This window comes from Hippoglossus hippoglossus, chromosome 3 (assembly GCF_009819705.1).
Source record: "Hippoglossus hippoglossus isolate fHipHip1 chromosome 3, fHipHip1.pri, whole genome shotgun sequence".
NCBI lineage: Eukaryota > Metazoa > Chordata > Actinopteri > Pleuronectiformes > Pleuronectidae > Hippoglossus > Hippoglossus hippoglossus.
Window position 1 is genome coordinate 987,169 of NC_047153.1, and position 11,124 is coordinate 998,292.

The following is an 11,124-nucleotide window of genomic DNA, read 5'->3' on the forward strand; positions in this document are numbered from 1 at the left end:
CTTTATTCGTGCATTGCACTGATCGGATGATTCTGGTGGCTGCCAGTTCCCTGACGTGACCAATAAAGGGCTTGTACACCAGATAATAACATTGACATACCAAATCGTACTAAGAAGAGCCAGTCAATCAAATTGTATTTGTATAGCCCCTATTCACAAATCACTATTTGTCTCACTGGGCTGAACAAAGCCATCAACTGCCTTTCACGCCTTTCAGGAAACATTCTTGTTCCTCTGCTCGGACGATTCTAAACTATTGTTGGAGCTTGTTACTGGTGAAAATGTGCTCAATAACAATCACGTAACAATAATTAATGTTCAAACCGGTTTTACTTATTTATTTTATTTATTTAATCAATTCCCTCTGAAGTTGGACTTTGTTGTCCTCATTTGAAAGAGGCAGCAGAGATAGAGTCGTGCAGAGAGAAGAGAAGAGAAGAGAAGAGAAGAGAAGAGAAGAGAAGAGAAGAGCAGAGAAGAGCAGAGAAGAGAAGAGAAGAGCAGAGAAGAGAAGAGAAGAGAAGAGAAGAGAAGAGAAGAGAAGAGAAGAGAAGAGAAGAGAAGAGAAGAGCAGAGAAGAGAAGAGCAGAGCAGAGAAGAGAAGAGCAGAGAAGAGAAGAGAAGAGAAGAGAAGAGAAGAGAAGAGAAGAGAAGAGCAGAGAAGAGCAGAGAAGAGAAGAGAAGAGAAGAGAAGAGAAGAGCAGAGCAGAGAAGAGCAGAGAAGAGCAGAGAAGAGAAGAGCAGAGAAGAGAAGAGAAGAGAAGAGAAGAGAAGAGCAGAGAAGAGCAGAGAAGAGAAGAGAAGAGAAGAGCAGAGAAGAGCAGAGAAGAGAAGAGAAGAGAAGAGAAGAGCAGAGAAGAGAAGAGAAGAGCAGAGAAGAGAAGAGAAGAGAAGAGAAGAGAAGAGCAGAGCAGAGAAGAGAAGAGCAGAGCAGAGCAGAGCAGAGAAGAGAAGAGAAGAGAAGAGAAGAGAAGAGAAGAGAAGAGAAGAGAAGAGAAGAGCAGAGCAGAGAAGAGCAGAGAAGAGAAGAGCAGAGCAGAGAAGAGAAGAGCAGAGCAGAGAAGAGCAGAGAAGAGAAGAGAAGAGAAGAGAAGAGAAGAGAAGAGCAGAGAAGAGAAGAGAAGAGAAGAGAAGAGAAGAGAAGAGAAGAGCAGAGCAGAGAAGAGAAGAGAAGAGAATTCCTGCAGCTGAGCGACCCTTTGTGCTCCCTCACCTCCAACGGATCGCAGATCACTGGCACCATGTCGTTCTCCGCCTGTGGCACAAAAATTGAGGTGTGGAGGGACATTTACTTTTTCTGTAAAAATCCACATGATCAAATCTGTGTTTTTAACCCTTGTGTTGTCCCTGCTTCCCACGGCTGTTGGCCCCCTCACATAGCCCACCCCATATTTGGACGCACATGTAGGGCAATAGACAAGTGAGCAGCCCTTGCAGATGTATTTGTTACACCCGCGGCACATGGTGTGAGTTTTACAGTCCTTTTTCCTGGGGCATATCTGACACCTCTTCCTCTTACTCGCCCCGAGCGGGGCTGCTGCTAGGGCTATGGAGGAGGCCGGACGCTCGGGTCGAGCGTCGTAGTCGTTGTGGTCAACAGCTCTCTGTGCGGCGGCGGCGGCGGCGGCTTTTACAGCCTTCACAACCGCGGCGAACGCTTCCGTGCGGGCGATGCGCCCCCTTCGTGCGATGAACGGAGTCACGAGAGCCTTTCCCAGCTGCTCTAGGAACACCCTCCGCTTGTTCCGCTTGCCTGGCATCCAGTCTGGGTCGATCTCTCTCCATATCACGAAGGCATTGTAGGAAGAGACGTCGAGAATGTTGTGAAAGATGACCAGGAGCCAGCGCGCGGTCATCCTCCTGCAGCTGTACATTCCGATCACCTTGCCTAGGTTGTCCACGCCACCTTTGTTGCGGTTGTAGTCCAGGACGATGACTGGTTTCCTAACCCTAATGCGAACTTGGATGAGAACACCTCTCTTCCCTTGACCGCGAGCAGCCCGGTCGGGAGCTCGGGCTTGTTCTTCCGAACCGTGCCGACCACTTGTGAGCTTCCTCTCCAGGAGCTGCCGCGCGAGTTCGTAGGAGGTGAAGTAATTGTCGCATGTGACGTTACGACCGTGCAGTCCCTCCGTTACATCGAGCACTACCCGCAACCCCTGGTTCCGTTCTGGGCGTCCGCCGCTCGGCTTTCCGGTGTACACTTGCATCTTCCAAGCGTAGCTGGATTTCGCATCGCAGGCCACCCACGACTTGATCCCGTATTTCGCCGGCTTGCTGGGCATGTACTGACGGAACGGACACCGGCCTAGGGAGAAAAACAGGAGGAGAAGAGATGAGAGGAGATGAGATGAGGACGAGGAGTAGCAGCCGCTATCTACATAACATAACATAACATAACATAACATAACATAACATAACATAAAACGAAAAAAAAGACTAACCTCTGAACGGAAACAGTTGCTCGTCCACGGTCACTTCGGGCCCCGGGTTGTAGAGGCGCGGTAGCTGCGCCACTCACGCGTCCCAGACCCCTCGCACGGCCGCCAATTTGTCCGTGGCTCATCTCGTGCGTCTCGTCTCGCGGTCGTCGAAGCGCAGCAGTCTGGAGAACGTGTGGAAGAGTTTTAGGGGCATCGTGGCAGGAAACATCGCCCGGCCGCTCTCGGCGTCCCACAGGCTGGCGGCGGCCTCGCCCCGGGACCTGTACACGCCCGCTAAGATCAGCAGCCCTACGTAGGCGTGCAGGTCGGTCTCGTCCATCCCTTTCCATTCGTCGCCGTATTTTCGACGACCCTCCCGATTCGTTATCTCCAGGATGGGGGGGACCCCGCTTTGAGCCGCAGCAGAGGAGGAGGAAGAGGAGGAGGAAGAGGAGGAGGAGGAGCAGCGGCCCTCCTCTCGGCCGTACGCCCTCGAGGACCATGTTATTTCCCCGTTTCTTGACGGGAAGGTCTCTCTTTCCACGAGTCCGGTGGTGTAGCCGTGGTCTTGTCCTTCTTCTTCTTCTTCAAAGGATGAAGAATCTGCAGAAGCATCACCCACTGGGTCGTAGTCTTCGTCGCCGTCGTCGTCTTCGTAGTCACTGTCGTTGCCAGCGACGACGGCGACGACATGGCCGTCCTCTCTGTCTTCTTCTCGGTCTGCTTTTCTGTCCGCTTCTCGGTCTGGCTCTTTCGCGTCCTCTTCGGGTTCAGAGGATGGTTGCTGGGAGAATAGCTGTTGGAGAACCTGTTCTCTGGTGAAACGCTCCTGACGTGACATCGTGCCATGGTCCAGGAGGGTGGCACACGGAAAATGGCGCGCCGGCTTCTTTGTGGGTACCCCCCTAGATGACAATTGGAATCAGGTGTGGGTCTAAATGACCCCACAGAGCACCACAGCGCCCTCTCTGGTGGTCTAAATGACCCCCCAGGAGAATCAAGAATGACAATCCTTGGGTCACCCTAACCCTAACCCTGACCGGCCAGGGCTTGCGGATGATCACACACACGCACTCTGGGTCAATCCGACCCAGGAACAACACAAGGGTTAAGAGAAGAATTAAGCAAAATGCAGAGAAAGAATCTGTTTGTTCTGCTCTCAGCTGTTCATGGCCTTTCTACCACGTCTGTTTGTCGTAAATCAAGGATTCAGGGGACTACATCAGCTTCAAGAATGAGATCAACTCCTTCGAGCTGCCCAACGAGATCATAACCCGCAGGAAGAAGGTTAAGATTGGCTTCTCCTGCCAGTTTCCCAAAACCATCAGCATCTCCAGTTACTACAACCTCTAACTCTTAAGATTAAGATTAAGAAGTCCTTTATTAGTTCTGCAAAGGGGACATTTGCAATAATAATAATCATCATCATCATAATCATAATGATGATAATAGTTTGATGTAGAACCTATGGTCTGATCTCTTACCTTTGCTTATTGAGATGCTTCTTGATTTTGATGTACGTTTGAAGGTCTTCTGCACAATTTAGGTTTCCAACTACCAGTAGATTATAGCAGGTGTTAGTGGCCACCAGCGGATGTTAGGGCTACCACATAGTTGTCTATGGTATTGCTGAAAGTGTGACACCCACTTGGCCACTGAGCCAACAGCTAATAGTCTGAGACTATTTATAAATTTCCTGTTGCAACATGTTCTTGTCACGCAATGCTCATAAAGAAGCGATGGGTGAACGAGTCCAATCCATGTGACGCTATGAGCCTGGGGCAAATAGAGTCTAATCATGTGAGAAGCTTGAGTGAACACATCTGAACATCTGCCACTCCCACAGGATTTCAGAACACACTTGATCAGAGTGACACATACTAGATTGAATGCCGGTCACACCCTTTAAATTTCAGTTTCTTGTTTTAGAGGATTAAGAAGAAATGCAATCATAGAACATCCCATAAACACCTACTAAACTTAATAAATAAAGCTTATTAAATGTTTTAACAAGCTTTGAAAGACCCGAACCACTGGATTCCATTTTGTTTCCCAATAGAAATACAGTTGCTCTATTCTTACATGAGTACACACATGAGTATACTGTAGATGAGTTGGTCCACACACTGAACTGAAACTTCATTGGGATCTCAAACCCACTCCTGTAAAGTTCTGTGACTTTGTCTGGACTAGTTTCTGTGAATACACCTGCATCCATGTACTAACTTCTTCTAATGTCATTTCATTCATATAAGAAGTGTGAAGCAGCAGCTCTGTTCTGACAGTCAGAACTTTAACTTCATACGAAATCAGGAGAACTTTCTTGTTCCTCTGCTCGGACGATTCTAAACTATTGTTGGAGCTTGTTACTGGTGAAAATGTGCGTAACATTTAAATAACAATAATTACAATAATTAATGATCAAACCGGTTTTGCAGGTGGGTTGGGTTAGGGTTAGGGTTAGCCCATTGTTTTCAACCCGAATGTGCATTCCATCAAACTCCAGCTTACAGTATATAAAGATGCTGCAGGTGGATGTGAGAGGCACCCGGGACACAGACCAGTTCACTGCATCATGGCTTCCACAGCGGTGCTCCTACTTCAGCTGCTCCTGGTCTCACTGGCGTCTGCAGCACATCTATTAGGGGGAAGTGCGGCCTTCACCTACAGAGGACAAAACCCTGATGGAACGTACAGGGTGAGAGAAGCAATGATGACATAGAGACAATGTGTGAATCTGGTCCATGATAGAAATGTCTTATTCTTCTTCATTATTACTGTTGTCTTGTGTTTGTGGGAGCTTAATTTCTTTTGTTTGATTTTCTAGTTAAGCATCAAGGCCACAAAAAATTTATTGATTTAATAATAATAGTAATTTTATACATTTTACATATGAAATTCTTAAAGATTTGGATACTGTTAAACTTCCAATTCTCACCCCTAATTAGCTTTGAACAAGACAAAGTAATAATAACAACAATAATAATAATTATAATTGTTTAGCACTTATCTAGACAAGGTTACAATGTGCTTGACAAAATACATGGAAATAAAACACAAATAAGACGGATGAAATAAATTAAACTTGGTCACGGTTAGTTACCGGCCGTAGTTACCAGCATTAGTTACTGGCCTTAGTTACCAGCATTAGTTACCGGCCTTAGTTACCAGCATTAGTTACCGGCCGTAGTTACCAGCATTAGTTACCGGCCGTAGTTACCAGCATTAGTTACCGGCCGTAGTTACCAGCATTAGTTACCGGCCGTAGTTCCAGAGCAACCACCTGGAAGCACAGCGTTCATTCTGATCTTTCCCCGCAGGTGGACCTTCGCACCAAGTCAATCTTCACGAGATGCGACTACCTGTCGTGGAGCTGCTCCGGGAGCAACTGTCTCAATGTCGCTAGACGTCCGTCGGGTGTGATTGACAGGAACACCAACACGCCAGTAAACACTTGTGAGGCTGAAACAGTTTTCACGACTAATGTTAGCAGTGACAAACCTTTTCAGATGAGGTGAGTCTTTTTAAGGCTACTTAACTTTCACTTGCTGCTTAGTAAGACTAAGTTAAAACTGGTTTTATTTCCAGTAAAGTTATCTGCAATGGACTTGTTTGTTGTTTCTGTCCCTTGTACTGTTTATGTGTTTGGGACCCCCTCGAAGTCAGGGTGATACATCTCAAAGAGTTAATGCCATGACAATACATTTCAAAGTATAAAAACTTATTGAATTTTGTCCCTGAGTTGTTTTTAATGTCTCTGTGCAGCACCTTGAATCTTCTTCTGTGTAAGAAATGTGCTTCATAAATAAAACTGCCTCACCTTTCTGCTCTTAACATGTATTCACTGAGTACATTTTGTGGAGCATTATTTAATTTATCAACCCTGCTTGACAACAGTCATGTTCACACACCTCGATCTGCTCCACACACACCAGGGCAAGTGGCTGCTGTTGGCGCTCAACGGCCAATTCTGTTAACAACTGGCGTCTACTGACTGAGGTAGATCTGGGAAAGAGGTCTGACACCAGGAAACCAAACAGATCACCAGACATCGGCATCCTACCTTTCCTCCGGTAAGTCTCCTGCAGATACCTGGAAACTTGTCGACCTTTAACCCTTTTATCACAGACACTGGAGAATTTGAATTTGTTTTAAACACTGATGATTCCATCTTTAGTTTTTTTTACTAACTCCTGTTATCGTGTCCATTCAAGAGTTCCTCAGAACTGCCCTCGGACATACAAGCTCACGTCTTTTGATCCTGATGGGGACAAAGTTCAATGTCGATATGGAAACGTCAGGGGGACGGAGTGCGACAGGTGCAACCTGCCACCAGGCTTCCTCTTAGACCAGGTCAGCTGAGAAATCTGAATCTCCATACTTTGTATTTTAATGCATTGATGCTTTGCCTCCCTTTAATAATAAATATTCACATTGATAGGGCTCTTGCACATTGCACTACAACTACACCCAAGCCAACATCAAGGCTTTTGCACTTGAGATGGTGGTGGAGGATTTCCCACAAGGCTACATCAATCTGCAATATGGAGACGGATCCAGATCCTCCAAGGCTCCGATGACCGTGAGGAGAGGAAAGAGAGCGGCCACCACAACCCCAACTCCTCTCAGCAAACTTCCTATGCAATTCTCTTTTCTTGGTAAGTATGTTTTTACTTTTCCTGACACATGACAATATATTTAATCAGCCAATTCTTTTTAAGTCCCACCAAGCAGAGGTCCTGTTGCTGCTGCTCTGGGCTCAGTGAGATAAAAGTCTTTATAAGTGTTGGACCTCTAAGAACGTCCTAATGTGTGACACATGTTCACAAAATACTGAGACCAGGGCTTCCTGTACTTAATAGAATAGAGTTTTTTTCTTCAATCACTTCCTCAGTGTTTTGCGGATCTTTTGTACTCGTACAACCCTACATGTACTTTGAGAGCCTCTGGCAGAAGCCTTGAACTGTTCCAGATTCTGGGTTGAGGACTTCAGGGAACACAGGTTTAGAAAAGAGCTCCGAAGCTCTGGAGCCTCCTGTCTGAGGAAATACAGCAGAAAGAGTCTTATTGTGACACATCGCATGATTTTCATCATTCAATTTCTGTCACACGTTTAGTGTTTTATTCTTTTATGTTATTTTTGTCATGTATTTTTACTTTGACATTGTTGTTTTATTTGTGAGAAGTTTAACTTCTTCACTATGAAATTCCTTGTTCTTCAAAATCCTTGTATTTCCCTTAACTCTTGCATTTCTGGCTTTAGAACAACATGTTCTTCATTTTATAAAAAATTACAATTTAGTTGTAGGAGACGTTCTTTCAACATATTAATCCTAAGTTTTTGTTTTTGGTTTTTACTGAGCTGTGACTTTATTTAGATTTTACAACTAACAAAAGACTCAGTAGCAGTTTGCTAATTGCTGTTCAATACTTATCACATTTGTTAAATTCCAGTGGACCCCCCTGCTCCGTCATGTCAGGAGGGAGCTTTCCTGCCCAAGTTTCTGACCCCAACACCTGCAAATGGAGGTCGTTTCCTAGCAGAGGTCAACAAGGAATTGGAAATCAGAGTCAAAGCGCAGGCCACAGATGCAAAGTAAGTGAGAACCAACGAGATCGCTGAGGCCTTGTGGCAACAAAACATCTCAGCAAGCACGATAACTGTGTTCTGTTTTCACACAGAATAAATAATATCGTCGTCAGTGGGCCGGCGAATATCAAAAAGTCCCAGAACACACAAGGAGAGTTTGTCCTCAGGTGGACGCCGCTCCCAGATGACCACGGACAACATTTCGTGATCTGCTTTGCTGTTGAAGCCGTCAAATCGTGAGTCTCGGACTTCAGTTCTCTATTGACACCATCATGTGCGTAGGAAACCATCGTTTAACTTTTCACATATGTTCACAAATGTTTTTCAGGCCTGCCGTCTATCAGTCCGAGATGAGGTGTGTTCTTGTGGAAGCCAGGAGTGAAATAGGTGAGTCACCAGGATACATCACTGTCAGCAGTCTATGTTTTTTTAGCACAACTGAAAACTGCATCAAGCACTTTTTGACCAGCAGAGGGCAGAAAAACACCGGAACTTGAACTACACACCATACAATAAGGCTGGTGTCGTCATGGTAATCCTGACAACAACAAAATAATAGCAACATTAACATCTAACATACATCAATATGAAATAAAGACTAAATATCAGTAATCACATAGAATATTTATTATATTTCTATATGTAAAGTACTGAAAAGGTTATGGTTTAAAATGTACTTCTTTTGTTCCAGTTAAATCCCATGTGATCTGCAACGAGTCCTCAATGACAGTATCGGTTGAGAAAGCCTCATTCCCTCGACTCCATGAGGATCATATGCAGCTCAATGATCCCTCCAACACGGCCTGCAGCCTCCAGAGACACTCCAACAGCACTCACATCATCGCCATCATCCCCCTCAACGCCTGCGGCACTCAGATCGAGGTAGCGAGGGCCTCATTTCATCTCACTACACACTCAGTTACCAGTGCTGCTTCTTGTTTGTCGGTTACTGCATGAGGACTGAATTCATAACTTTCTGTCCTGCAGGAAGACAAGGAGAACCTCATCTTCAAGAACGAAATCACCACGGTGGACAACCCCAGTGACCTGATCACCAGGAAGCACCAGATGGAGGTGCAGTTCTACTGCCAGTACTCAAAACAAGGAAACGTGTCATTGAGCTTCGTGGCACACAGGAAGAACATCACTGTGTGTGAGAAGGGCTTCGGCACGTTCACCTACCAGTTTGAGTTCTACCCTAACAACCAGTTCCAAACCATGATGGATCCAGCAGCATATCCTCTGGAGTTCGACATTGGGAAAAGGATTTACATGAAGATCAAGGCCACCTCCTCAGTCAACAACACCGAGCTGTTTGTGGAGTCCTGCCGAGCTGCACCATACGACAACCCCAACTACCACCCGACCTACTCCATCTTTGAAAATGGGTATGAAAACACACTCTACTGTTTGAAGGCAGATGTTGGTTGTCAGGGGTAAAGGTGCCTTCAAGAAAGGACGTAAAATATGTCAAAGGATTTGCAGCTAGCTGGGCCTTTGAATGACAGTGTGAACGATTGCCTGTCACGTCCGTCCTCTAAATAAAGATGAATGAAGAATCTCCACTTTCTCCCACCATCTAGAAATCAAGCCAAAATATCTCAGATATGAACTCAGACATTTAGTGATGGTGAAATGAAGCTGTGGCCTCCAGGTCCCTCCCAAACACATGCTCGGCCAACCGCAAGTCAGGCTCAGCTGTCAATCGTGATGTCAGCCTGTTCTTACATCATCAAATAACTAATTCAAACCAAACTGATCAGAAACACTTGAACAAACATCAGTGTGATAAGACCTGAAATGACAAAAACATCTTTGACAAACATTTACGTGCCTCAATTTTTTATTTTGGTTCATTTCTCATCCATTATGACTTAGTCTTGGTGTCGCCTATGCTCCCCCCAGTGGCGTTTAAGTGCAGGGGCACTGTTCTTACCGTGTTTTTTCTTTCTTCTTCCTTTGAAAAGGTGTAAAATGGATCCAACTGTTCAGATCCACTCCCCCGCTGAACAGAAAGAATTCAAGTTCAGCATGGAGGCCTTCAAGTTCATCGGACTGAACAATCAGGTCAGCAGTGGATTAGAACTTCTTTTGTTTATTAAAAAGGGACAGTGTACATGAATATATATATATATATATGGACAAGTTTTAAAAACCTTACACAGTAACTGAGGATTAAGTGGAGCAGAGGTTTGACTCTAGATCTGTACGTCTGCTGACATATCGACGGCGTGTCTTGTTGTGTTCAGGTGTACATCAGCTGCTCGGTCATGATGTGTGAAGCAGGGAACTCCAACACCAGGTGTTCCAAAGGTTGCATTAACTCTACGTCAACAAGCCCCCCGCGCTCCAAGAGAGAGGCTGTCATCCAGAGTGCAAGTCACTTCGTTTCCCAGGGGCCATTGCGCTTACGGAGATCGGCAGAGAGCGTCAGAGCCACAGGTATGACACGCCTGGAGCACACCTGCCTCGTCAGAATCCCAGCTTGATTTTGGACAAAGCTCGACTCACATTGTGTTTCTCTTTTCTTCAGCGACCAACCTGAATCTGAACCTGGTGTTCATCGCTGGATGTGTTCTTGCAGCCGTCGGCATGGTCTGCGGAGTGGTCGTGTACAGAGCCAAAGTGTCAAAGGTCAAATACCAACCTTTGCCAACATTTGAGAGTTAAATCAGCAGCGTGTGTGAAATACTGATTTATATTGATCACTTCAGACTGTACCAAGTCTTCTTTCATGGTTTTTGGTGGGGGTTTATGTATCTAATCAGGTGCAAATGTAAGCAGATGGATTTCATATCAACATCCTTGTGAATGTCTGCAGCTTTTTGTAAGATTTAACTTTTATTTTGAACAAATCTGAAAGGTGTGTGGTGTTTACAGGCGGGATCTCATGTGGTTTTATAACTGTTCATTTGTGATGTGTTACAATATGAGTTAAACAAGTGTTCTGATTGAAATGTGTGTTTTTACTTTCCAACACACACATTTCTCATGTGTCTGAATACATATTAGGTATATATACTGTATCTCTGTTTCACACTGAAGTGTTTGTCAATGCAAAGTCATTCAGGGAAGTGTCAGATGGTTGAGTGTGGTTGATGTCGCTCTGAG

At 45.3% G+C, this 11,124-nt stretch overlaps 1 protein-coding gene and 1 long non-coding RNA gene across 2 annotated transcripts; both read left to right on the forward strand.

Moving 5' to 3' along the window:
- Positions 1 to 1,173: 1,173 nt before the first annotated feature.
- Positions 1,174 to 3,772, forward strand: LOC117752708. Its single transcript, XR_004612124.1, has 2 exons — positions 1,174 to 1,274; positions 3,630 to 3,772. It is a non-coding gene; the product is annotated as an uncharacterized LOC117752708 (long non-coding RNA).
- Positions 3,773 to 4,959: 1,187 nt separating this feature from the next.
- LOC117751752 lies at positions 4,960 to 11,124 on the forward strand. The gene is made up of 13 exons (XM_034568639.1): positions 4,960 to 5,121; positions 5,744 to 5,937; positions 6,359 to 6,496; positions 6,638 to 6,776; positions 6,865 to 7,081; positions 7,878 to 8,019; positions 8,106 to 8,249; positions 8,342 to 8,400; positions 8,705 to 8,895; positions 9,001 to 9,401; positions 9,981 to 10,080; positions 10,263 to 10,455; positions 10,547 to 11,124. The coding sequence occupies exons 1-13, from the start codon at positions 4,999 to 5,001 to the stop codon at positions 10,681 to 10,683; spliced, it is 2,178 nt and encodes a 725-aa protein (XP_034424530.1). The 5' UTR covers positions 4,960 to 4,998; the 3' UTR covers positions 10,684 to 11,124.

What these genes read in the sequence shown, in the direction of transcription:
- LOC117751752 (XM_034568639.1), top strand. Translation starts at nt 4,999, where the DNA reads ATGGCTTCCACAGCGGTGCTCCTACTTCAGCTGCTCCTGGTCTCACTG. An exon ending in ACCCTGATGGAACGTACAGG is followed by an intron (nt 5,122 to 5,743) that starts GTGAGAGAAGCA and finishes CTTTCCCCGCAG; the next exon opens with GTGGACCTTCGCACCAAGTC. An exon ending in TCATCGGACTGAACAATCAG is followed by an intron (nt 10,081 to 10,262) that starts GTCAGCAGTGGA and finishes TGTTGTGTTCAG; the next exon opens with GTGTACATCAGCTGCTCGGT.